We start from the raw sequence: 24,300 nt of genomic DNA on the forward strand, positions 1-24,300 counted from the left end.
AGAGTGGAGAAGAAGCGTTTCCCGTGAGCAATCATCATTGCTTTGTTCCGCGCAGCCCCATAGGCGGCACTGTGGGACTTGGGCTGGAGGAGCGCATTGCCCTCCCGTTGCTTCCGAGAGCAGCTGAAAGCGGAGCTCTTTGCCTTGGTTTCTTCCTTCTCGCACGGCGTGTTGGGGTCCGGGAGCAGCTCAGGTGCTGATGCAGAAGTTCTTGCTCGGGTTTTGCAAGGCGGGTTTGGTGCAAACCCAGTTCCTGCACTGGCTGCAGTGGGAGGAGCTGAGCCCGGCGTCCCCCAGGTATGCACAGGGACCATCGCCTTGTACCTGGAACCTGGATGGATGGACAGACAGACACACACAGACAGAGCTCAGGTGGTGGGGAATCGCAGTGGTGAAACCAAACAGAAAACGATGAAGTCAATAGGAATCTCTTGTTCCTGCCCCACTTCTGCTGCTGAATGAATTTGTATGACTCCAATCGGTGCAAATCGCCTTCCCCACATCTCCTCACCCCATAAAGCAGCACCAGAAATGCTCCCGAGGCTCAGAAACGGACATTTCATGGCTGGAAAAGCTGCAGATTCCAAGACAAGGATGGGAACTCACGGGTGAGATGAAGGAGAGCGGTTCAGCCATTGCCATGGATGCTCTTGTCCTTCCCGTGTGAGGCCAACCCAGTGTGGGGAGCTGCCTTTGTGTCTCATGGCGAAGCTCTGCAAAGAGAGGGAACAGATGATGGGATGCTTTGGGATGTTCCATTGCCTGCAGAACCCTTTCAACCACTGATCTCAGTGCTTGAAATGGCCCAATCCATTACTGAAGCTCATCATCGTTAAGACAGAGTGGCTAGTTGATAGTTTTATAGGCAGACGTATCCTTTTTCCCCTTGAATTTGGAGCAGTGGACCAACCTACCCTCAAGGAAACCACCATCCACCTCCTCAGCCTGAAATCAGAAAGGAAACACTGACAGAGCAGCCAAGAAGCCCCCAAGAGGACAAGATCCATTGGTGGCTCTTTTGTGTCCCCCTCACCAAGTCCTCAGCACTGTCCAACACAGCCAAGGAAGCACCGAGAGCAGAGCAGTTGTTGTGGCTGGAAGTCCAATTGCTTTCATCCTCTGAGAAGCGGTAGCACTTTCCTCTGAATCCAATCCAGTCGAAGGGACACTGAGCACAGGGCTGGGGATGGGGCTGGAATGCCTGCACTGCCATGGACAGAGCCAAAGGGATGAGAAATGGCAGGAGCTGCACCTTCCAAACTGCTGCCAGTGTAGATTTCCAGCCTAAAAGTGCCCTCAGGTGGAATTATCAGTTGTTAATGGGTGAGAAAAGAGTTCTTTTGGTCCTCCATACCTTTGGGCTTGGTGAGATTCGTGCCAGCATCTCTTGCTTCATGGACAACCAGCAGAGACACGGCCCATTTTTTCCTCATAAATAGTCCAATTTTGGTCAACGCTGGGTGCAAAGAACCCCCAGAGAAGGGGTTGGTGTTGTGGAGAAATATTTTCCTGCCCACTGTGATGCCCTACACTTATAGTGCACAGCACCTTGTATGTGGTTGTGGGGGCACAGACGATCCTACATAGGGCACAGCCCTGTGGTTGTGTATCCTGAGGGCACAGATCCCAAGGTGGGATGCACACAATGACCCCAAAGGGTTTTCTCTGCTCTTTGGTACCCTCAGCACTCACCTGCAAAGGCAACAGCAGTGATGAGCAGCACCGTGAACAGAGCTGCCAACGTGAGCGGGATGGTAACGCATGGCCTATGGCTGGGACCTATGGGAGAAGAGACCTCCAATGGGTCAACAATGCAGCCCAGGTGTGAGCAGCAAACCCCCCAAAATGCCTTTTTTTCCCCAAATACTGCCTCAGGAAGTGTTAATTCTAATTAATGACAACGAAACTGTCATAGAATTGCATAAATAAAAAGTAATTAATAACAATATTAACAAAGAGGTGTTTTCAGGGCATGGCTCTGCTGTTACCTTCCATCCTGCTCCGTTCTGTGCCCCCAAAGTTGGGATGTTCCCTCATTTCTTCCATTCTGGGGCTTCCACTTCACCTGCAAAGCAAAACTTGCCCCCACCAGCAGAGCCCCAGAAGCAGAGAGCCATGAAGGATCCATTATTGAGGGCTGAAACTCATTGCAGTGAGTGAAAGGAAATGCAATTCCTCCCTCTGTGGTTATGATTGTCATGCAGAAGACAGCAAGGAGAAGTCCCATCATTGCCAGGGATAGGCAATAAGAGAGGACTGAATATAAAGGCAGTTTAATATATGGGTAAAAAACTCCCCATGGCCCTCCCCCCATAAATAAACAAGAACAGCTACATCAGCCCCTGTCTATGGGGAAAATCAGAGCTTCCCCCCTCCCCCCCCCAACCCCATGCAATCACATCACCTCCCATTGCCACTCATTATTATCACCTGCAGTTAAACACCCCCCTCCCCTTGCAATGGGATTATCCCCCTTGACTCAAAGCCAGGCTCAAGCAAGAAGATAGAACCCCAAAACCTCCCTGCTGACCCCAACCTGTTGCCTGTGTCCATCTGATGCCGAATGTGAAAAGAAATGTTCACAAAATGGGCTTTTTCAGTGGGGGATTTCCACGTGGATGCTGCAGGGCAGATGGGGAAGAGGTGAGGGGAGATGCCCAGCAGCAGAGTTCCCATGCAGGATGCAGCTGTTTTTCTGCCAGCACCTGGAAGCAGCTTCCCCTCCTTTCCCTGCTGGGAAATCACTCCTTTTTGCTGCCTTTCTTCATGCTTCTCACCCCAGTTTTGCACACTTATTCCAGCTCACAGCACACTTTGCATCCCCTCACAGATCACTTCTCCCTTCCTCACAACCAGTGGGTCCTGCCTGCCTGCAAAGCAGCTGCTCAGCTCTCCTTTGCAGCCCTTATTCCCACAGACCCCGTACAAAACCCACCTCCATCTCCATCCTTTCTTACTTCTTATGGGGATATTTAAGTGTACGTAAGTAGTGATGACCCTCATTGCAGGCTGGGTTTGGGCTCTTGTTGTTTGGGTTGCAGGTGGATCCTGGCTGGTGTAGGGGAGAGAAGGAAGGGATGGGGGAGAAGGAATCCTGGGAATGGCCAGAGGTGTGATGGTCTGGGGTCAAAATCAGCCCGAATCGGGAAAGCCAATGTGAGAAAATGGAAGACGATGCATGAGATGGTGGCAAACGCATCCTGGGTCCATGTAGCAGAAGGGCTGCGGAGAGGCCAATCCTGCCAGCCACCAGCTGCCCCACAGCTGGCTGGTTTCACAAGGCCTGGGGGCTGCTGAGCTTCCACCCCGTGATCTATGGGACCTGCAGGGACTTCCCCACCTCCAAAGCCACACATGGAGGCGATGTCCCTGTGTCCAACCCACCTCCAATGGGAGCCCATCCCGTGCTCCATGCTGCTGTCACCCCTCTGCACCACCTCCTTCCCCATTGGGAACCACTGGGAGCCACTGGGAAGGGTCTGGAAAGCCCAGAACTGGAGGAAACCAAACAGACACCAACTTCTGCTCATACACAGCCTGGGAACCAATGGGAAGGGTCTGGGGACCCCATATTGTGGAGGAAGGGAAGCAGCCGTCAACTTCTGTGCCATCAGAGCAGCTTAATTAAAGAGAACTGACTTGGAAAATGTTATTAAATGCTTTAAATACGTGTTTACTTAAGAACCAAATGTCATTTTTCACACTGTTGGACTCCTCCAGGTCCTACCGTGTGCCCCCACTGGCACCAAATCCTCCTGAAGTCCTGCATGCTGGAGCTGCTGCTGCTGCTGCTGCTGCTGGTGGGGCTCAGCATGTGGGGTGAGTGACCAGATCCCAACCACATCCGCTGCACAGGAAACCAAAGCTCTTCTGAGCAGAAAACACCTTCTTTCTGCCCAAAGCCGGGCTGGGGCTTTGCAATGGGGTTGGGGTCGGGAATCCCAAAACAGCACTCCGTGAGAGATACACCAAACACTTAAAGCTGGGTGGGGGATTAATGAAATGCTTGTATATGATTTTATATGGCTGAATTGACTGAATGCAACCGGAACCAGAAAGGGTTTGCACTAGAACTGGAGGATCCAAGCCCTACCCTGCTTGCTTTCCATGGGGTTGTCCCCATAGGGCCACGTCTCACCCCACTTTGTGCCCAAAAGTCTTTCAGCAAACATCCCCACCTCCAAGCGCTGCCCTGCACTGCCCTGAGCCCAGCGGGAGGAACGGGATGGAGCTGAGTGAGAATCCCTCCATTGAGCAGTACTTCTGCCAACAGACATGGAACAGCTCTGCAGGTAATGGCCTTCCCAAGGAAATCCTCCTGGCTGGGATTTCTCACCACCTGGAGATGCTCACGGCTCTTTCTCTGCAGCCCCTGCTGCCTGCCTGCTCTGCCCCCAGTTCTGGAGGCTTTTAGGGGACTGATGCTACAGGCTTTCCATAGAAAAGGGGATCTGGACACGAGCTAAAAAGGAGTGTGAATATCAGCAGTCTCAGCTTGTGGTGCTCCGGAACGTGGCAGAAAGGGTCAGTATAGAGCACGGAATAGGATGGGACCTGAAAACGTGTGTGTTTGGAGGGAGAAAAGTGCTCTGGAGTGACTGGGTGTCAGCAGGAGGGTGAGTGTTTCCAAACCCAAATGGGGCTGAAGCATCAGCAGAGGGGTTGTGGTCTGGATTATGGCCTTTAGGGTTAGGGGTCAGCACAGGGCAGTAGGCACATGGGGTTGGGGTCAGGCACACTGCGGTTGGGCTCGTTACTATATAAGAGCATCAGGGTTGAGGTTCGGGGTGGGCACATGGGGGTTGTGTCCCCTTCCCACCATTCAAACAGGATGAAGGATGGAAGCAGAGCTCAGGTGGTCACAGCAGTGCCACCATCTTGGCTTGAAGCCATTCCGACCCACTGAACCTCCTCCAGAGCCAGGCAGCATTCCAAGCATGGCTGCTGTCTGCATCCCATCTGCTGGGGGTCCAACAAGGCAGACTTGGCGGCCCTGCATCCCACCATCCACTTGCAGAAGGATTTTGGTTCCATTTCCCAGGATGAGCTGAAGGCAATGGCAGGTGTGGGGAATCAGCCGGTGTGGATTGGATTACAGGTGTCCAGAAATGAATGGCAATGGGTGGACAAGTCATCCTTCAACAGCACAGAGTGAGTGTTTGTGCAAGCATTGCCTGCCTCCTTCTGGTCGGGTGTTTTGGGTGCAAACAGCCTTATTTGGCAGCTTTGGTCACCTTCCCGTGGTGGAGAATCACTGCGGGACCTTCAAGAACAACCAAGTGGAGGAGGATGAGTGTAACGGTGAACATGAGTGGGTCTGCCAGAAAGAACCTTTACGTCTCCAGCCATAATGTGTAGGAAATGGAGGGGAACGCAGCCCCTCACTCTGATGTGTGCCCACCCCAAAAGCCCCAAGCATTGGGGTGAAGCTCTGCAATACGGCTATGGAAGGAGTTTGGGGCGTGCAGAGCCCAGCACTGCCCGGGCACACAGGGGGACATCACTGTGTGCACTCATGCAATCAGCTCATCATCCTGTGTTATTTCTTGCCATAATAAATACATGACTAAATAAAACAGGGCTGTTGTTCACACAGAATGCATCTGTTTGGCCTGTTCCCTCTCTGCTTCATTTCCTTTGTCTTCCTGCAATAGGAAATCCATCTTGGAGGGGATGGGGATGCAGCCAGGATCACAGAGATGACCCTGAAGGAGCAGTGCCAGGTGTGGGGTGAGACCCATAGCAGTGAGCACAGGATCTCTTATTTCTCTGCTCATGTTGAGGATGGGAGGGGGTTCAGCAGACGCTGAATCCTTCAGCAGGAGGATGGGGTGACAATAGGATCCCATCCCAAGCTGGACGTTGGGATGCCATGAGGGATGAGCAGATCCCATTGCACGTGGACATCTGGGTGACATCAGGGATGGTCATTTCCCAACCCACGGAGGCATCTGTATGACAGTGTGGACAGCTGGGTCCATGTGCACATCTGTGTCCCATGCTGCATGGACACCTGGATAGCATTGGGAATGGCCAGGTCCTGTTGCACTGAGGACATCTGGGTCCCACTGGGGACATCTGGGACACATCAGGGACATGACTGTGTGATGGAGAGGTCGCTGTTATGGGAAAAGTGGAGGAACATGAGCTGAACATGACCTGATGACAGGCCTGTTAACCATGAGCAGAGCATGAAGAGACTGGGGGACAAAAAGGAGAAGAGTTGCGGGAACATAGGATGAGAAAGGGATCACAAAGTGGCATCATAACGGTGAGACCATTGAGTGACCACAGCCATACAGTGGTTTGAACACTGAATAACCGTGATGATATCGTGGGGAGATCCATCGACGGCCAAGGGGACCCCCGTGTGGCGATGGGACGGGGGAAGTGTCAGACGGAGCCCCGCTGCGCCCAGCTCTGCCTGGAGACGGGTGACTCCTCCCCGCCCCGCCGCCCCTCATTGGCCCTCACAGACCGGCCCCGGGGTCTCTGCTGGAGCGTGATGCCGGGTCCCCCATCGTCGGGCGGCAGCAGCCATGGGGAGCGGGCGCGTCCCGGCGGCGGTGGCCGTGCTGGTGGCACTGCTGGCGCTGGGAGCCCGGTCTGCCTACGGAACGCGGCCCTCGGGTGAGCTTAGGGGGCAGCGAGGACGGGGAGGGCGTGGGGGGTCTGGATGAGGGCGGCTGTGAGCACTGACCGTGCCGTCTGCCCGCAGCGTTGTTCCAGTGGTCTTTTATAGCGGAGTGCCACTTCCTCAACGGCACCCAGCAGGTGAGATTGGTGGTGGGGTACATCTACAACCGGCAGCAGTACATGCAATTCGACAGCGACGTGGGGAAATTTGTGGCCGATACACCGATGGGAGAGAGTTGGGCTGAGGACTTCAACAGCGATACCGAGTATACGGAGTATTCACGGGGTTTAGTGGGCACGTTCTGCCGGGTCGCCTACGAGATTGGGGAGTCCTTCACGGTGCAGAGGAGCGGTGAGTGCGGCGGGGCACAGCGCGGACGGACGGGCAGGCGCCGCGCTGTGTCGGCCGGTCCGCAGCGCTCCCGCCGTGCCCCGCAGTGCAGCCCAAGGTGAGGGTCTCGGCGCTGCAGTCGGGCTCCCTGGGCGAAAGCGACCGGCTGGCGTGCTACGTGACGGGCTTCTACCCGCCGGAGATCGAGGTGAAGTGGTTCCAGAACGGGAGGGAGGAGACGGAGCGCGTGGTGTCCACGGACGTGATGCAGAACGGGGACTGGACGTACCAGGTGCTGGTGGTGCTGGAGACCGTCCCGCGGCGCGGGGACAGCTACGAGTGCCGGGTGGAGCACGCCAGCCTGCCGCAAGGCATCAGCCAGCCCTGGGGTAAGGCCCGAGCCGGGGATGAAGAAGGGGAGAAGGAAGGGGGGAAGGGCGGAGCGTCGTCCCCCGGCGCTGAGTCCCCGCCTTGGTCCCCGCAGAGCCGCCGTCGGACGCGGGCAGGAGCAAAATGCTGACGGGCGTGGGGGGCTTCGTGCTGGGGCTCGTCTTCCTGGCGCTGGGGCTCTTCATGTTCCTGCGCAGTCAGAAAGGTGAGCGCTGGGGAGCGGGGCTGAGTCTATGGGAGGGGGGTTACGACCGCTCTGACCTCGTCTCGCTGTGTTTCAGGGCAACCCGTGGCCACCGCTCCAGGTAACGTCCCGTTCCCGTTCCCGTTCCCATTCCCGTTGCCATTCCCGGCCCCGAGCTGGGCTCAGCTCTGCCCGTCTCCCCGCAGGGATGCTGAATTAGCTGCTGCTCCGCCGAGCCGCTCCACCGGCACCCCCCGCACTCCCGGCCGCGGCTCTCCCTCGTGTTGCCCCCCCACACTCCCCCCGTGCCGCCGCAGCGCCCGCTCCGTGCCCTCCCCAAGAAGAAGCCGCTCCGACGTTGTCCCGTTGTCTGCACATCCATGGGGACCTTCTGTTGTGCGACGGCAGGGGAAGGAAGCGGGCGGTCTGTGCTCTTCTATTCCGTTCAGTCCCAGAAGGTGGTTTGGGTCCTTTAACCAAATATGCTCATTTATTGCATCAAATGGCCGGAAGGAATTGGTCTGTTGTACACGTAGGAGCGGTGGAGAGCATCGAAGAAGCGTTTCCCGTGGGCAATCAGCATTGCTTTGTTCCGCGCAGCCCCATAGGCGGCACACAGAATGTGATTAAGTCAATAGGAATCCCTTTTTCCTGCCCCACTTCTGTTGCTGAATGAACTTGTATGACTTCAAGTGGTGCAAATCGCCTTCCCCACATCTCCTCACCCCATAAAGCAGCAGCAGAAATGCTCCCGAGGCTCAGAAATGGACATTTCATGGCTGGAAAAGCTGCAGATTCCAAGACAAGGATGGGAACTCACTGGTGAGACGAAGGAGAGCGGTTCAGCCATTGCCATGGATGTTCTTGGCCTTCCCGTGTGAGGCCAACCCAGTGTGGGGAGCTGCCTATGTGTCTCATTACAAAGCTCTGCAAAGAGAGGGAACAGATGATGGGATGCTTTGGGATGTTCCATTGCATGCAGAACCCTTTCAACCAATGATCTCAGTGTTGAAATGGCCCAATCCATTACTGAAGCTCATCATCGTTAAGGCAGAGTGGCTGCTTGATGGTTTTATTGCCAGACGTATCCTTTTTCCCCTTGAATTTGGAGCAGCAGACCAACCTACCCTCAAGGAAACCACCATCCACCTCCTCAGCCCGAAATCAGAAAGGAAACACTGACAGAGCAGCCAAGAATCCCCCAAGAGGACAAGATCCATTGGTGGCTCTTTTTTGTCCCCCTCACCAAGTCCTCAGCGCTGTCCAACACAGCCAAGGAAGCACCGAGAGCAGAGCAGTTGTTGTGGCTGGAAGTCCAATTGCTTTCATCCTCTGAGAAGCGGTAGCACTTTCCTCTGAATCCAATCCAGTCGAAGGGACACTGAGCACAGGGCTGGGGATGGGGTTGGAATGCCTGCACTGCCATGGACAGAGCCAAAGGGAAGAGAAATGGCAGGAGCTGCACCTTCAAAACTCAGTAACTTTGATGATTTCCAGCCTAAAAGTGCCCTCAGGTGGAGTTGTCAGTTGTTAATGAGTGAGAAAAGAGTTCTTTTGGTCCTCCATAACTTTGGGCTTGGTGAGATTCGTGCCAGCATCTCTTGCTTCATGGACAACCAGCAGAGACACGGCCCATTTTTTCCTCATAAATAGTCCAATTTTGGTCAACGCCGGGTGCAAAGAAGCCCCAGAGAAGGGGTTGGTCTTGTGGAGGAAGGTTTTCCTGCCCACTGTGATGCCCTACACTTATAGGGCACAGCTCCTTGGCCGTGGTTGTAGGGGCACAGATGATCCTACATAGGGCACAGCCCTGTGGTTGTGTATCCTGAGGGCACAGATCCCAAGGTGGGATGCACACAATGACCCCAAAGGGTTTTCTCTGCTCTTTGGAACCCTCAGCACTCACCTGCAAAGGCAACAGCAGTGATGAGCAGCACCGTGAACAGCGCTGCCAACGTGAGCGGGATGGTAACGCATGGCCTATGGCTGGGACCTATGGGAGAAGAGACCTCCAATGGGTCAACAACGCAGCCCAGGTGTGAGCAGCAAACCCCTCAAAATGCCTTTTTTTCCCCAAATTGTGCCTCAGGGAGGGTTAATTATAATTAATGACAACGAAACCATCATAGAATTGTATAAAAAAGAAGAAATTAATAACAATATTAACAAAGAGGTGTTTTCAGGGCATGGCTCTGCTGTTACATTCCCTCCTGCTTTGTTCTGTTCCCCCAAAGTTGGGATATTCTCTCATTTCTTCCATTGTGGTTCTTCCACTTCACCTGCAAAGCAAAACTTGCCCCCATCAGCAGCACCCCACAAGCAGAGACACATGAAGGCTCCATTTCTGGTTGCTAAAACTCATTGCAGTGAGTGAAAGGAAACGCAATTCCTGCCTCTGTGGTTATGATCGTCATGCAGAAGACAGCAAGGAGAAGTCACATAATTTCCAAGGGTAGGCAATAAGAGAGGACTGAATATAAAGGCAGTTTAAAATATACGTAAAAACCTCCCCATAGCCCTCCCCCCATAAATAAACAACAAGAACAGCCCCATCAGCCCCAGTCTATGGGGAAAATCAGAGCTTCTCCCCCCTCGCCACCCCCCCATGCAATCACATCGCCTCCCATTGCCACTCATTATTATCACCTGCAGTTAAACACCCCCCTCCCCTTGCAATGGGATTATCCGCCTTGACTCAAAGCCAGGCTCAAGCAAGAAGATAGAACCCCAAAACCTCCCTGCTGACCCCAACCTGTTGCCTGTGTCCATCTGATGCTGAATGTAAAAAGAAATGGTCATCAAATGGGCTTTTTCAGTGGGGGATTTCCACGTGGATGCTGCAGGGCAGATGGGAAGGGGTGAGGGGAGATGCCCAGCAGCAGAGTTCCCATGCAGGATGCAGCAGTTTTGCTGCCAGCAACAGGAAGCATCTTCCCCTCCTTTCCCTGCTGGGAAATCACTCCTTTTTGCTGCCTTTCTTCATGCTTCTCACCCCAGTTTTGCACACTTCATCCAGCTCACAGCACACTTTGCATCCCCTCACACATCACTTTTCCTTTTTCACAACAAGTGGGTCCTGCCAGCCTGCAAAGCAGCTGCTCAGCTCTCCATTGCAGCCCTTATTCGCACAGACCCCATGCAAAACCCACCTCCATCTCCATCCTTTCTTACTTCTTATGGGGATATTTAAGTGTACATAAGTAGTGATGACCCTGTTCCATGCTGCTTACCCCACAGCTCAGCACCGCGTCGCTCACTGCCACCGCTGAACCCAGAGATGTTTCCATCCCTCAGTGAGCTGCAAGACAAGACGTGGGCTGTGCCGCCCCAAAGGGAAAGGCTGCAGGGCTGCATCTACCCCTATTGGTTGTGTTGGTGTTTGGTTCTGTTGTTATCTGAAGGCAAAACCAAGATGAGCAAATGCAAGCAATGCCATTTCCTGGCAGTGGACGCAGGCGGGTTGGTCAGAAAGCAAGAAGTTGCTGCAGGACTTTGTCGTTTTGGGGCCGTTCTGGTGAACTTCTGAGCCATGGATGAGGAAATGATGAACGCTGATGTAAGGCATCCTATGGGCTGTTGGTCTCCTGCTCAGCGGCAGCGCGGTAAGGGGTGCTTTGTGTGGTGGGTGCTCATTGCAGGCTGGGTTTGGGTCTTGTTGTTTGGGTTGTGGGTGGATCCTGGCTAACGTAGGGGAGAGAAGGAAGAGATGGGGAGAAGGAAGCCTGGGAATGGCCAGAGGTGCGATGGTTTGGGGCCCAAATCATCCCAAATCGGGAAAGCAAATGTGAGCAAATGGAAGACGATGCATGAGACGGTGGCAAACGCATCCTGGGTCCATGTAGCAGAAGGGCTGCGGAGATGCCTGTCCTGCCAGCCACCAGCTGCCCCATAGCTGGATGGTTTCACAAGGCCTGGGGGCTGCAGAGCTTCCACAACGTGCTCAATGGGACCTGCAGGGCCTTCCCACCTCCAAAGCCACACATGGAGGTGATGTCTCTGTGTCCAACCCACCTCCAATGGGAGCCTATCCCATGCTCCATGCTGCTGTCACCCCTCTGCACCACCTCCTTCCCCATTGGGAACCACTGGGAGCCACTGGGAAGGGTCTGGGAAGCCCAGAACTGGAGGAAACCAAACAGACACCAACTTCTGCTCATACACAGACTGGGAACCAATGGGAAGGGTCTGTGGACCCCATATTGTGGAGGAAGGGAAGCAGCCATCAACTTCTGTGCCATCAGAGAAGCTTTATTAAGGAGAACTGACTTGGAAAATGTTATTAAATGCTTTAAATACGTGTTTACTTAAGAACCAAATGTCATTTTTCACTTCACTTGTGGACTCCTCCAGGTCCTACCGTGTGCCCGCACTGGCACCAAATCCTCCTGAAGTCTTGCATTCTGGAGCTGCTGCTGCTACTGCTGCTGGTGGTGGGGCTCAGCATGTGGGGTGAGTGACCAGATCCCAACCACATCCGCTGCACAGGAAACCAAAGCTCTTCTGAGCAGAAAACACCTTCTTTCTGCCCAAAGCCAGGTTGGGGCTTTGCAATGGGGTTGGGGGCATCAACCAGCAATCCCAAAGCAGCACTCAATGTGAGGAATTCCCCTCTATGAGAAACACCCCATGCTTAAACCTGGGTGGGGGATTAATGAAATGCTTGTATATGATTTTATATGGCTGAATTGACGGAATGCAACTGGAACCAGAAAGGGTTTGCACAAGAGCTGTAGGATCCAAGCCCTACCCTGCTTGCTCTCCATGGGTTTGTCCCCATATGGCCACGTCTCACCCCACTTTGTGCCCAAAAGTCTTTCAGCAAACATCCCCACCTCCAAGCGCTGCCCAGCACTGCCCTAAGCCCAGCGGGAGATACAGGATGGAGCTGAGTGGGAATCCCTCCATTGAGCAGTACTTCTGCCAACAGACATGGAACAGCTCTGCAGGTAATGGCCTTCCCAAGGAAATCCTCCTGGCTGGGATTTCTCCCACCTGGAGATGCTCACGGCTCTTTCTCTGCAGACCCTGCTGCCTGCCTGCTCTGCCCCCAGTTCTGGAGGCTTTTAGGGGACCGATGCTACAGGCTTTCCATAGAAAAGGGGATGTGGACACGAGCTAAAAAGGAGTGTGAATATCAGCAGTCTCAGCTCGTGGTGCTCCGGAACGTGGCAGAAAGGGTCAGTATAGAGCAGGGAACTGTAAGGGACCTGAAAACGTGTGGGTTTGGAGGGAGAAAAGTGCTCTGGAGTGACTGGGTGTCAGCAGGAGGGTGAGTGTTTCCAAACCCAAATGGGGCTGAAGCATCAGCAGAGGGGTTGTGGTCTGGATTACGTCGTTTAGGGTTAGGGGTCAGCACATGGCAGTAGGCACATGGGGGTGGGGTCAGGCACACTGGGGTTCGGCTCATTACTATATAAGAGCATCAGGGTTGAGGTTCGGGGTGGGCACATGGGGGTTGTGTCGCCTTCCCACCCTTCAAACAGGATGAAGGATGGAAGCAGAGCTCAGGTGGTCACAGCAGTTCCACCATCTTGGATTGAAGCCATTCCCACCCCTTGAGCCTCCTCCAGAGCCAGGCAGCATTCCAAGCATGGCTGCTGTCTGCATCCCATCTGCTGGGGGTCCAACAACGCAGACTTGGCGGCCCTGCACCCCACCAGCCCCTTGCAGAAGGATTTTGGTGCCATTTCCCAGGATGAGCTGAAGGAAATGGCAGGTGTGGGGAATCAGCCGGTGTGGATTGGTTTACAAGTGTCCAGAAATGAATGGCAATGGGTGGACAAGTCGTCCTTCAATAGCACAGAGTGAGTGTTTGTGCAAGCATTGCCTGCCTCCTTCTGGTCGGGTGTTTTGGGTGCAAACAGCCTTATTTGGCAGCTTTGGTCACCTTCCCGTGGTGGAGAATCACTGCGGGACCTTCAAGAACAGCCAAGTGGAGGAGGATGAGTGTAACGGTGAACACGAGTGGGTCTGCCAGATGGAACCTCTACGTCTCCAGCCATAATGTGTAGGAGATGGAGGGGAACGCAGCCCCTCACCCTGATGTGTGCCCATTCTATAAGCCCTGAGCATTGGGTGAAGCTCTGCAATACGGCTCTGGAAGGATTTGGGGGCGTGCAGAGCCCAGCGCTGCCCGGGCACACGGGGGGACATCACTGTATGCACTCATGCAATCAGCTCATCATCCTGTGTTATTTCTTGCCATAATAAATACATGACTAAATAAAACAGGGCTGTTGTTCACACAGAATGCATCTGTTTGCCCCGTTCCCTCTCTGCTTCATTTCCTTTGTCTTCCTGCAATAGGAATCCATCTTGGAGGGGTTGGGGACGCAGCCAGGATCACAGATGTGACCCTGAAGGAGCAGTGCCAGGTGGGGGTTAGACCCATAGCAGTGAGCACAGGATCTCTCATTCCTCTGCTCATGGTGAGGATGGGAGGGGGTTCAACAGAAGCTCTCCCTTGGAGTTCCATACGGCTGTCCCATAATTAGGAAGCGTCCCTTGAGAGAGAGTCCTGAATGGAATCTCGGCAACAGAGTAGGGGAAAATTGGGCCACTGAGATGCAAAGGACAGAAAAGTTAGATTTATTTTTATTAATTTTCCATCTTTCCAATGGGCTTTGGAATGAGATGAACCAATATGGGGTGATGCCTTTGGAATGATCTGAGACAGCCAGCACGGCTTCACCAGTGGAAGGTCATACTTAACTAATCTTGTGGCCTTGGGAAATTTAGCCGCTTCTCCCACCCGCTATCAAAGGGTAATTCCAACCCCTCTCTTTGGCCTCGCCCCCATATGGGGCGGGATGGTGGGCGGTTTAAGGAGGTGGAGCCATTTTAAGATCTGAGCTTCTTCAGCTATTGCTTGGCAGAGCTTTAAGGTGCTGGATGAGGTCTTGGGTTAATGGGTTGGAATGAGGCCCAGGCTGCTGAACCACCAGGAGGAACCTTCATGGCTGGTGTTTCTTTGGGCGTTCAATGTGAGTGATAGGGGTTGTTTCGGAGGGGAGACCCCCCTCCCTTCCCACCCACTGTGTGGCTCAGAGGGTCCGCTCTGATATGCAGGGCTGTTCTCATAGCACCACGATGGGACACGAAGGGCTGCCATCTCTGCTTCTGCATTGAGGAAGGATGGTGAGGCTTCTCTGAAGTTATTGTTATAATAATAGTTTTATTTAAAGTGTCATTTATTTAATTTTCTTGGTTTTGTGTATTTTTTGGCTATTAATTTATTTTTTTCCTTTTTAGCCTTGTTCTGCTGGGAAGGCAATGCGTTGTGAGAAGGGTTGGCTTGTTATCCTATGGAGCCCACGTTGCTTTGGTGCCAGGATGAAGACTCAGCCTGTTCCATGGAACCAAACTCCCAGTAACGGATAACAATCAATGACTGACAACCACCAGCAGGTGTTGTTTATTATATTACAAAAGAGAATGGTGTTAGCACCCAAAGCAGTTCTCTCCCTCTGTGCATTCGTAAGTATGCAAAAGTGTAATATATTGATTAGATGTCCACAAACCCTGATACATGGCCATATTATTTCCCTATGTGACTGTATCTTATCCAGGCTCTCTGCCTTCCTCCTGTGTTCTTTCTTAGGATGGTTATTCTCTTGCAATTGGATTTGAGTTGGAGGTCGCACATCCTCAGCTTGGTGCTCCCTTGGGCAGCTTTGGCTCACAGAACTGCAGGGTTCTCACTCAATACAAATGCTCCTCTTGGTCCTGATGTGGGTTTCCTTGGACTTATTGTGGGTTTGGTATAATGTGCAGACTGTGATCTATGAAGCTGAGCTCCTGTCGATGCTGTGAAATGCGGCTCATCTCTCAGTCGTCTTCTCGATGGTTCTTCTGGAACAGAAAAGCAACGGATGCTGAGATGGGACAGCCTGTCATCCCATGGGAAACCCCACATTGCTTTGGGTTGGGGAAGACTCACCAAATGCTTCAGTTTGTTGCACTGGAAAAGAGAAAGGAAAGGAACACGTGATGAGAGGAATGTCTCACCCCACAGCTCACACAGATAGGACACCTTTTTTTTTTTTATTTGGGTAGGAGCACTCACCCTGTTCTGCAACTTGTTTCTCTGCAAAAGGAACCAATAAATGCATGATGAGAAGGGTCAGATGCTCATCCCTTGGTGATCCCATGGGAAGACCACAAGATCCTTCGGTGGATGGAGTGTGACTTACTCAGCATGGCAGCAAGTGAACCTGCAAAGGAAAAGCAGAAACAGTGTGTGATGAGAGAAACATCTCATCCCACAGCTCTCACAGGCAGTCTCCAGTGTTTTAAGTTTGGGAGGGGAGACTCACTCGTGGTTCTATAGAGCATCTCTGGGAATGGAAGAGAAATGCAGTGTATGGTCAGAGGGGAATTTTCATCCCGTATACCGTCCCTTGGGAAGACCCCGAATTCCCTGTTTAGTATCTGCAACTTACTCATATCACAATTGCAATTGTCTGCAAAAAGAGAGAAGAATCTCTCTGTGATGAGGTTTGGTAGCTTGTCATCCCATGAGAAACTCCATGGTCCATTTTTTTTGGAAAGAAGACTCACCGAATTTTTCAGTTATTTCCACTGGAAAAGAAAGAGAAAAGCAATGCACAATGAGAGGAACGTCTCATCCCATGGCTCACACAGGCAAAGTCCCCTTTTTCTTTTCGTATATGGAGGGAGTTCTCACCCAGTTTTGCAGCCAGTGTATCTGTGAAAGAAACAAATGAGAAAAGCACAGTGAGAAAGGTCAGACGGTCATCCCATGGCTGATCCCATGAGAGGTTACTAAATCTCTTTGGTTTGGGGAGGGTAACTCACCCAACTTTGCATCACCGCTCTCTGCAAAGGAAAAACAGAAATAATGTGTGATGAGAGGAACGTCCCATCTCACAGCTCACATTAGTAGAACATTGTAAAAATATGAAAAGGGAGACTCACTCAACATCCTAGATAGCTCCACTGGAAAAGAAAGAGCAGAGCAGCACGTGGTTGGGGTGGGGGAGGGGGTAGATGCTCATCCCACAGCCGATGCTATGGGGAGATCCAGAATTCCCACAGCATGGGGAAGGAGACTCACCCAGCATTGCATCTTTTCTCTCTGCAAAATAGAAGCAAAAGAAATGCATGGTCAGAGGGAGTAGGTTGTCATCCCATGACTGCTGCCATGCCCAGACTCCAAATCATATTATTCTGGGAAGGGGCCAAAGAGCACTTGGGTCCCAAGAAGGGATTAAACCAATAGGAAGGAAAAAACAAAGCACAATGGCAGCAGATGTTCAGAGAGAACTGCTTCCGATAGGAATACACAAAGTTCTTTTGTATGTCAAATAAAACTCACCCATTTTTTCAGCTAGTTCCTCTGGAAAAGAAAGAGAAAAGCAGTGCATGGTCAGAGAGGGCAGCTGCACATCCCACAGTTGGTGCCATCGGGAGCCCCCGAATTCCCTCAGTATGGGAAAGGAGTCTCACCCAACACTGCATCTTTTCTCTCTGCAAAATAGAAGCAAAGGAAATGCATGGTCACAGGATGCAGCTTCTCATCCCATGGCTGCTCCCATACCCGGACTCCAGATCATATTGTTCTGTTGAATGGCCAAATGACCACTTTGGTCCCAAGAAGGAATTAAACCAACAGTAAGGAAAATACAAAGCACAGTGCCTGCAGATGGTCAGAGAGAACAGCTTCCCATAGGAAGACCCAAAGTTCTTTGGTTTATCAAATAAAACTCACCCAGTTTTGCAGCTAGTTCCACTGGAAAAGTAAGAGCAGAGCAGTCCATGGAGAGGGGGGCAGCTGCTCATCCCATGCCTGATGCCAGGGGGAGTGCCAAATTCCCTCACTTTGGGGAAGGAGACTTACCCAACATTGCATCTTTTCTCTCTGCAAAATGGAGGCAAAGGAAATGCATGGTCAGAAAGGACAGCTTCTGATCCCATCACAGCTGCCATGCCCTGAACCCAGATGTTTTTCTTCTGGGAAAGGGCCAATGACCACTTGGGTCCCAAGAAGGAATTAAACCAATAGGAAATAAAAAAAAAAAAAAAAAAAGCACAATGTCTGCAGATGGTCAGAGAGAACAACTTCCCATAGGAAAACCCAAAGTTATTTGCTTTGTCAAATAAAACTCACCCAGTTTCTCAGCTTGTTCCGCTAGGAAAAAAAGAGCAGAGCAGTCCATGGAGAGGGGGGCAGCTGCTCATCCCACGGCTGGTGCCATGGGGAGTCCACAAATTCCCTCACTTTGGGGAAGGAGACTTACCCAACACTGCATCTTTTCTCTCTGCAAAATTGAAGCAAAAGAAATAAATGGTCAGAGGGAACAGCTTCTGATCCCATGGCTGCTGCCATGCCCTGAATCCAAATCTTTTTGTTCTGGGAAGCGGCCAATGACCACTTGGGTCCCAAGAAGGAATTAAACCAGTAAGAAGGAAAAAACAAGCACAATGGCTTCAGATGGTCAGAGAGAACAGCTTCCCATAAGAAGACCCTAAGTTCTTTGCTTTGCCAAATAAAACTCACTCCGTTTCTCAGCTTGTTCCGCTGGAAAAGAACCCCATGTTCACCCCATGGTTAATGTCATGGGGAGACCATGAATTGCTTCTGATTAAAAAAGACACTTACCCAATGCTGCATCTTTTCCCTCTGCAAAATAGAAACACAAGAAATGCATGGTCAGAGGGATGAGATACTCTTCCCATGGCTACACCCATGCCCAGACCCCAAATTTTTTGTTCTGGGAAGTGGCAAATAACCACTTTGGTCCCAAGAAGAAATTAAACTAATAGGAAGGAACAGACAGGGCAAGAGTTTTGTATGTGGATCAATCGGGATCGACACATCCCATTACACCAATGCATCCCACAACACCAACGTATCCCAAGGCCCTAAAGATCCCATGGTCCCAGCACATGGCATAAACCCAGCACTCTGCAGTCTTCTATCAGTTCCATTAAAGGGACATTGGTGCTGGAAGGGGCTGGAAGGACTCACTCAGCTCTCTGCTCTGTACCACTGGAAAACAAGGCAGAGGAAGAGGTGGTCAGTGGGGCAGCTTGGATTTGGGGGACATCACCAGAGGGTCTGGACCTTTCCACCTGCCCACAGTCCAACCACGTTCCTATCCTCCCACTCCTCTACTTTTACCCCTTCCTTCTTTCCCAGAAGAAATGCAAACCTGATTTAATGAGCAATATGGGAACCTCAGGAAAAATCTCCTTTCCTCCTTCTGTGTAGCTCCATGGAGCACAGCTCAGCACCACCCCAACCATCCCTGTCCCTGCACAACACCTCCCTGTGCTCTGTCCCCTCTGCTCTCAGCTCACCTTGCTTTCTCAGGAGAAAAGCAATGATGACAAATAACCCAACCAGAAGTGTGACGACCACAGCCAGAGCCACCTTCCAGGGATGGGTGACCTGGGAAAAGGGATCTGGACAAAATGAGAGGAAAAGGGTTCCTTTTTCATTCCCATACGTGGAAACACAAGACTCAGACTTTTCAAGTTCACAGAACACAAAGGGGCAGCAACCAGGGAGCACAGAGACTGAGACAAGAAGCACCCCTTCTCAGAAACCCAACCCATCCATGCAGATCCACCCCCAAATCACACTGTGCACCCACTGCAACTCTGGCACTCCATGGAGCAATTCAGCCCAGACCCCTTCCAAAAGTTGCTTGTTGAAAGGCAGCTCTCCATGCATGGATACCCCAGCCACTGACCTGACACCTCCAGCTCCACCACAGCATCTGCATAGCCATCACCATCTTCCACAGCACAGATATAGGACCCACTATCAGCAGAGCTCACTGCAGTGATGCGCAGATCCAAGTTTCCATCAGACAGGCCATCCCTGAGCAGTTCTGTTCTCCCTTTGTATTCCTGCATCTGTTCCAGGTCCAATCCATTTCGGTAGTGGTGCACGAGACCAGCAGACCGGTGCTGGATCCATCTGATTTCTGAGCTCCAAGCATCCTTGCAAGGGGACAAATGACAGCGCAGCACGACGTCCTGTCCCATGATGGCAGTGACATGAAGGTTTGGTGCCACCACCCTGAACTGGGCTGGGCAATGAGAAGGGCACAGAGAGATGGTGAGATGGTGGCTGTGTGAATGTGGGGGCATGGAGAAGCACAGGGTGAGTCGGTGTGTGCTCCATCCCATGTCAAAGCATCGGAGAGGGAGCAGGAGGGAGTAGGGAAGGATTGCTGGGGGTGGGTGCCCACTCACAGCGTGTGGTGGAGGTGGAGAAGAGTCAGAAATTCCACCCCAAATCACACGTTTCATGAAAGAACCAAAGTGAAAGCGAAACCCAAACAGGGCTGGGTGCTGGGATTGGGTACTCCTTGCCCCATGGCTACTGCCTGGCCCCACAGCAACACCTGTTCCTGGCATAGCTGCCCCACAGGACCCCTACCTGATCCCAGGTGCAGGAGATGAAGAGCCACGAGATGCGCCAGGAGGGTCCTCCATTGATGGGAGAAACTGGGGTTACTGCAGCCCAATGTGAAGCCCATCTGTGCTTGAGAAGAGGAAGGAGGAAGAAGTTGGGGAAAGGAGAGAGAGGAAGGAGACTGAGAAGGAGATAGTGGAGGAAATGGAGTAGAAGATGGATAAAAAATGGTTAAACGATGAGAAAAGGAGACAGGGAAATGAGGTGGTGAATGAGAGGGAGAAGGAGTTGGCAAAGGAGATGATGGAGAAGAAGGGGAAGAAGATTTGGAAAGAAGATGGGGAGAAGTTTGAGATGGATATTCAGGAAGAAGCTGTAGGAGAACAGAAAGGCTCAGAGGGTTACAGCCAGCAGTGGAGGAGGGGATGGGGTCACTCCAACACGAGTTCCATGAGCACAGCCACCACCGCCTTGGGCAGTGCCGGTGCTCCTCACAGGCTGCGGGGCAGAGCAGGTGATCCCAGAAGGATTTCCCCTACAAGGAGACCCACAGAGACAGAAACCCCTCACCTGAGCTGCAGGAAACTCACAGCTATGCCCAGCTTCTACCTTTGTTCAGCTACAGGGTGTGGTAATTCCCTTTGATGAACTTTACCCCTTTGGCAATGGTGCAGACAGTTGGAGATCTCTGAACGCCAGCATCCCACTGGAGCTTCATGCACAGCCCTGGGGCTCTACAGCCATCACCAGCAGCATGGATCCAGAAGAAGCATTGCCATGGCACAGCTGTGGGCTACACTACATCGGCTTGATCTGAGCTATACCCAAGGTGTGATGGCTTCTTTGGTCAATGAGAATTTGTAATTAACCAACCATTAATGCAGGAAGTATTGAATCTTTGCCACTGTGGCAACCCCAGAGCCACTATTCCCATGGTGAGGGGTTTGTGGTACCAGGACAGGTTTGTGGGGAATGCGGGCAATGGCTCGGAGCAATCAGTGCATGCAATCTGGATTGCTTTAATGAAGGAGAGCTGTAATGGTGGGGAGTGAAAGGAGGAGGGCCGTCCCTTGGGATGTGTGCTGGAAGCATTTTAGGCTCCAGGCTTGTTCAGCAGCTCCCAGTGGAGCCACAAGCATCTGGGTGAGCTCTTTGTTAATGGTTACCATCAGCACAGCGCAATGAGGAGCACGTGGCTGAACCGCCAGGAGGAACCATTGGGTCTGCTGTTGTTTCTTTGGGCGTTCAGTGTGAGTGATGGGGGTCCTTGTGCAGGGGAGACCCCCCCCCCCACAACGCTCTCTGGGGCTCACGGGGTCAGCTCTGAAGTGTGGGGCTGTTCTCAAAGCACCGTGATGGAACACGATGGGCTGCCATCACTGCTCCCTCCTTGAGGAAGGATGGTGTGTTGGTTTTTTAAGTTATTATAATAATTATAGATTTTTTTCAGTATCCTTTATTTAATTTTCTTGGTTTTGTGTATTTTTTGTCTATTAATTTCTTTTCTTCCTTTTTAGCTCCCTGGAGGGAGCCTTGTTCTGCTGGGAAGGCAATGGGTGGTAAGAAGGTTTGGCTTGTTATCCCATGGAGCCCATGGTCCTATGGTGCCAGGATGAAGACTCAGCCTGTTCCATGGAACCAAACCCCCAATAACTGATAACAATCAATGATTTATTACCGTCAGCAGGCTGTCTTTATTGCAGTGCAAAAGAGAATAGTGTTAACACCCAAAGCAGTTCTCTACCTCAGCTTCTGTGTGCATGCATATATTTCCAAAAGCATTACATATTCATTGGATTCCACAAACTCTGATACATGATCACATTATTTCCCGACATGTCCATATCTTATCCAGGCTTTCTGCCTTCCTCCTGTATTCTTCCTTTCTATGGTTATTTTCTTGCAATTGGATTTGCGTTGGAGGTTGCACATCCTCAGCTCGGTGCTCCCTTGGGGAGCTTTGGCTCACAGAACTGCAGGGTTCTCCCTCAATACAGAAACTGGTTCCTCTTTGTCCTGCTGCGGGTTACCTTGCTGGCTTGGACTTATCGTGGGTTTGATATCCTGTGCAGTCTGGTCTATGAAGCTGAACTCCTGTGGTTACTGTGAGGCGCAGTCCATCTCTCAGTCCTCTTCTTTAGATGGCTTTTCTGGAACAAAAAAGCAACGGATGCTGAGGTGGGAGAGCCTGTCATCCCATGGGAAACCCCACATTGCTTTGGGTTGGGGAAGACTCACGAAATGCTTTGTTTCGGTCCACTGCAAAGAAGGAAGAAAAGCAACACATGATGAGAGGAACATTTCATCCCATAGCTGACACAGATAGGACCCCTTCTTTTTAATTTGGGTAGGAGCACTCACCCAGCTTTGCAACTTGTACCTCTGCAAAAGAAGTAAATAGAAATGCATGATGAGAGGGGTCAGATGATCACTGCATGGCTGTTCACATGGGAGTAACCCAAATGTCTTCGATTTGGGAAGGGAGACTCACCCAACATTATATCCCTTCTCTCTGCAAAGAGAAGCAGAAATAACGCATGATGAGAGGAACAGCACAACCTAAAGCTCACACAAGCAGATGCCCTTTTATTTCTGCTTGGAGATGGAGGACTCACCCAGTTCTGCAGTGTATTTCTCTGCAAAAGAAACAAAAAATAAACAAGTGATCAGAAGGGTCAGATGATCATCCCATGGCTGATCCCATGGGAAGAACACACATTCCTTCAGTACAGGGATGGAGACTCACTCAGATCTGCAACAGTTGAATCTATAAAGGAAAAGCAGAAACAATTTGTGATGGGAGGAGCATCTCATCCCACAGCTCTCAAAGGAAGATCCCAGAGTTTTTGGAGGGGAGTCTCACCCATCTCTTCACAGTGGTTCTCTGGCAAAGAAAGAGAAAAGCAGTGCACGGTCAAAGGGGGTTTTTTATCATACACAGCCTGTTGGGAAGGCTCCAGATTCCCTCAGTTCAGTGACTGCAACTTACTCAGCTGTAACCTCCGTATCACTGCAAAAAAAAAAAAAAAAAAAAAAGAAGAAGGAGAAAGCACTGCATGTTGAAGTGCGAGAGCTTGTCATCCCATCGGAAGCCCCATATGCTTTGGGTTTGGGGAAGAAGACTCACTCAGTGCTTTGGTTCGTTCCACTAGACAGAAAAAGAAAAGCCGCGCATGGTGAAAGGAGCATCTCATCCCACAGCTCACATAGAAAGAAACCCCCTTTTTTTAATCAAATTTGGAAGGGTGGACTCACCAAGTTTTACAGCTTGGTTCTCTGCAAAAGGGAGACATAAGCAATGGATGATGCAGTGGGTCAGATTATCATTGCATGGCTGATCCCATGGGAAGACCCCAAATCACTTTGGTTTAGAGAGGGAGACTCACCCAACACTGCATCCCTTGTCTCTGGAAAGAAAAAGCAGAAACAGTGCATGATGAGAGCAACATCTTATCCCACACTTCACGCAGGGAGACCCCAGAATTTTTAATTTGGGAGGGAGGACTCACCCAATACTGCAACATGATTCTCTGCAAAAGAAACCAGTACATTCATGATGAGAAGGGTCAGATGCTCCCATGGCTGATCCCGTGGGAAGACCCCAAAATCCTTCAGTGCAGGGAGAGTGACTTACTCAGCTCTAAAGCACGTCTACCTGCAAAGGAAAAGTAGAAACATTGCATGACAGGAGCAACATCTCATCCCACAGTGCACGCCGTCAGTCTCGAGTGTTTTTAGCTTGGGAGGGGAGACTCACTCATATATCCATAGTGCATCTCTGGAAATGGAAGAGAAATGCAATGCATGGTCAGAGGGGAATTATCATCCCATATGTAGTCCCTTGGAAAGACCCCGAATTCCCTGTTTAGTAACTGCAACTTACTCAGATCAAGATTCCAGTTGTCTGTAAAAAAGAAAGAAGAATCTCTGTGTGATGAGGTTGGACAGCTTGTCATCCCATGGCAAACTCCATGGTCCATTGTTTTCAAAAAGAAGACTCACTGATTTTTTTTGTTATTTCCACTGGAAAAGAAAGAGAAAAGCAATGCATGATGAGAGGAACGTCTCAACCCACGTCTCACACAGGCAGAGCCCCCTTTTTCTTTTCGTATATGGAGGGAGTTCTCACCCAGTTTTGCAGCCAGTGTATCTGTGAAAAAAACAAATGAGAAAAGCTCAGTGAGAAGGGTCAGATGGTCATCCCACATGTGATCCCATAGGAGGTTCCTAAATGTCTTTGTTTTGGGGAGGGTGACTCACCCAACTTTGCATCACTTCTCTCTGCAAAGGAAAAAGAGAAATAATGCGTAATGAGCGGAACAGCCCATTCCACAGCTCACACTGGTAGAATATTGTAAAAATAGGACTGTA

General features: G+C 51.3%; 5 protein-coding genes, 1 long non-coding RNA gene and 1 pseudogene across 12 annotated transcripts; 3 read left to right on the forward strand and 4 right to left on the reverse strand.

Moving 5' to 3' along the window:
• Positions 1–9: 9 nt before the first annotated feature.
• Positions 10–2,087, reverse strand: LOC146752202 (C-type lectin domain family 2 member B-like). The gene is made up of 5 exons (XM_085533023.1): positions 1,983–2,087; positions 1,693–1,779; positions 1,034–1,206; positions 607–713; positions 10–331 (listed from the first exon to the last, which is right to left on the reverse strand). Exons 1-5 carry the CDS (start codon positions 2,044–2,046, stop codon positions 190–192), a joined length of 573 nt encoding a protein of 190 aa, XP_085389149.1. The 5' UTR covers positions 2,047–2,087; the 3' UTR covers positions 10–189.
• On the forward strand, positions 1,196–13,791 carry LOC116654151 (C-type lectin domain family 2 member B-like). Of its 6 annotated transcripts, none has more exons than XM_085532926.1 (7): positions 8,922–9,579; positions 9,848–9,993; positions 10,779–11,143; positions 11,892–12,487; positions 12,564–12,718; positions 13,236–13,345; positions 13,419–13,791. In XM_085532926.1, exons 4-7 carry the CDS (start codon positions 12,235–12,237, stop codon positions 13,543–13,545), a joined length of 645 nt encoding a protein of 214 aa, XP_085389052.1. In that variant the 5' UTR covers positions 8,922–9,579; positions 9,848–9,993; positions 10,779–11,143; positions 11,892–12,234; the 3' UTR covers positions 13,546–13,791. The 6 variants fall into 6 exon arrangements, with proteins under 6 accessions (XP_085389056.1, XP_085389055.1, XP_085389052.1 ...); XM_085532927.1 differs by having other exon boundaries at positions 9,851–9,993; XM_085532930.1 differs by lacking the exons at positions 8,922–9,579; positions 9,848–9,993 and adding an exon at positions 1,196–1,822.
• On the forward strand, positions 3,016–5,598 carry LOC146752203 (C-type lectin domain family 2 member B-like; annotated as a pseudogene). Its single transcript, XR_014940894.1, has 5 exons — positions 3,016–3,819; positions 4,158–4,292; positions 4,370–4,524; positions 5,042–5,151; positions 5,225–5,598. The product of XR_014940894.1 is annotated as a C-type lectin domain family 2 member B-like (transcript).
• LOC146752204 (class II histocompatibility antigen, B-L beta chain-like) lies at positions 6,504–8,044 on the forward strand. The gene is made up of 6 exons (XM_085532917.1): positions 6,504–6,630; positions 6,719–6,988; positions 7,075–7,356; positions 7,452–7,562; positions 7,639–7,662; positions 7,748–8,044. The coding sequence occupies exons 1-6, from the start codon at positions 6,540–6,542 to the stop codon at positions 7,759–7,761; spliced, it is 792 nt and encodes a 263-aa protein (XP_085389043.1). The 5' UTR covers positions 6,504–6,539; the 3' UTR covers positions 7,762–8,044.
• On the reverse strand, positions 8,358–9,801 carry LOC146752205 (C-type lectin domain family 2 member E-like). The gene is made up of 4 exons (XM_085532658.1): positions 9,744–9,801; positions 9,448–9,534; positions 8,788–8,960; positions 8,358–8,468 (listed from the first exon to the last, which is right to left on the reverse strand). Exons 1-4 carry the CDS (start codon positions 9,799–9,801, stop codon positions 8,358–8,360), a joined length of 429 nt encoding a protein of 142 aa, XP_085388784.1.
• A 1,570-nt stretch (positions 13,792–15,361) lies between the features above and the next one.
• LOC107321542 (uncharacterized) lies at positions 15,362–19,841 on the reverse strand. The gene is made up of 9 exons (XM_085532660.1): positions 19,259–19,841; positions 18,864–18,968; positions 18,532–18,552; positions 17,801–17,821; positions 17,272–17,292; positions 17,010–17,030; positions 16,564–16,571; positions 15,734–15,810; positions 15,362–15,392 (listed from the first exon to the last, which is right to left on the reverse strand). The coding sequence occupies exons 1-9, from the start codon at positions 19,821–19,823 to the stop codon at positions 15,362–15,364; spliced, it is 870 nt and encodes a 289-aa protein (XP_085388786.1). The 5' UTR covers positions 19,824–19,841.
• Positions 19,842–21,599: 1,758 nt separating this feature from the next.
• LOC146752206 (uncharacterized) lies at positions 21,600–22,933 on the reverse strand. Its single transcript, XR_014940954.1, has 3 exons — positions 22,421–22,933; positions 22,291–22,311; positions 21,600–22,188 (listed from the first exon to the last, which is right to left on the reverse strand). It is a non-coding gene; the product is annotated as an uncharacterized LOC146752206 (long non-coding RNA).
• Positions 22,934–24,300: the final 1,367 nt, after the last annotated feature.

The sequence above is a fragment of the Coturnix japonica genome, unplaced genomic scaffold (assembly GCF_054131305.1).
Source record: "Coturnix japonica strain WE unplaced genomic scaffold, WE-NBRP24 Scf050, whole genome shotgun sequence".
Classification (NCBI taxonomy): Eukaryota; Metazoa; Chordata; class Aves; order Galliformes; family Phasianidae; genus Coturnix; species Coturnix japonica.

Excerpts from the sequence above, each read along its gene's own strand:
- LOC146752202 (XM_085533023.1), bottom strand. The coding sequence starts at position 2,046 with ATGGAAGAAATGAGGGAACATCCCAACTTTGGGGGCACAGAACGGAGC. Across the intron at positions 1,207-1,692 it reads CACTGCTGTTGCCTTTGCAG|TGCAGGCATTCCAGCCCCAT; the intron begins GTGAGTGCTGAG and ends TGTCCATGGCAG. Across the intron at positions 332-606 it reads CGCTCTCCTTCATCTCACCC|GTTCCAGGTACAAGGCGATG; the intron begins GTGAGTTCCCAT and ends CCATCCATCCAG.
- LOC146752204 (XM_085532917.1), top strand. The coding sequence starts at position 6,540 with ATGGGGAGCGGGCGCGTCCCGGCGGCGGTGGCCGTGCTGGTGGCACTG. Across the intron at positions 6,631-6,718 it reads CTACGGAACGCGGCCCTCGG|CGTTGTTCCAGTGGTCTTTT; the intron begins GTGAGCTTAGGG and ends GTCTGCCCGCAG. Across the intron at positions 7,357-7,451 it reads AGGCATCAGCCAGCCCTGGG|AGCCGCCGTCGGACGCGGGC; the intron begins GTAAGGCCCGAG and ends TGGTCCCCGCAG.
- LOC146752205 (XM_085532658.1), bottom strand. The coding sequence starts at position 9,801 with ATGGAAGAAATGAGAGAATATCCCAACTTTGGGGGAACAGAACAAAGC. Across the intron at positions 9,535-9,743 it reads AGAACAAAGCAGGAGGGAAT|GTCCCAGCCATAGGCCATGC; the intron begins GTAACAGCAGAG and ends CTTCTCCCATAG. Across the intron at positions 8,469-8,787 it reads TGGACAGCGCTGAGGACTTG|AGCTTTGTAATGAGACACAT; the intron begins GTGAGGGGGACA and ends CTCTCTTTGCAG.
- LOC116654151 (XM_085532930.1), top strand. The coding sequence starts at position 12,235 with ATGCAACTGGAACCAGAAAGGGTTTGCACAAGAGCTGTAGGATCCAAG. Across the intron at positions 12,488-12,563 it reads GACATGGAACAGCTCTGCAG|ACCCTGCTGCCTGCCTGCTC; the intron begins GTAATGGCCTTC and ends CTTTCTCTGCAG. Across the intron at positions 13,346-13,418 it reads TCGTCCTTCAATAGCACAGA|CTTTGGTCACCTTCCCGTGG; the intron begins GTGAGTGTTTGT and ends CTTATTTGGCAG.
- LOC107321542 (XM_085532660.1), bottom strand. The coding sequence starts at position 19,823 with ATGAAACGTGTGATTTGGGGTGGAATTTCTGACTCTTCTCCACCTCCA. Across the intron at positions 18,969-19,258 it reads GGTGGAGCTGGAGGTGTCAG|ATCCCTTTTCCCAGGTCACC; the intron begins GTCAGTGGCTGG and ends CATTTTGTCCAG. Across the intron at positions 17,822-18,531 it reads GGTACAGAGCAGAGAGCTGA|AGAGAAAAGATGCAGTGTTG; the intron begins GTGAGTCCTTCC and ends TCAATTTTGCAG.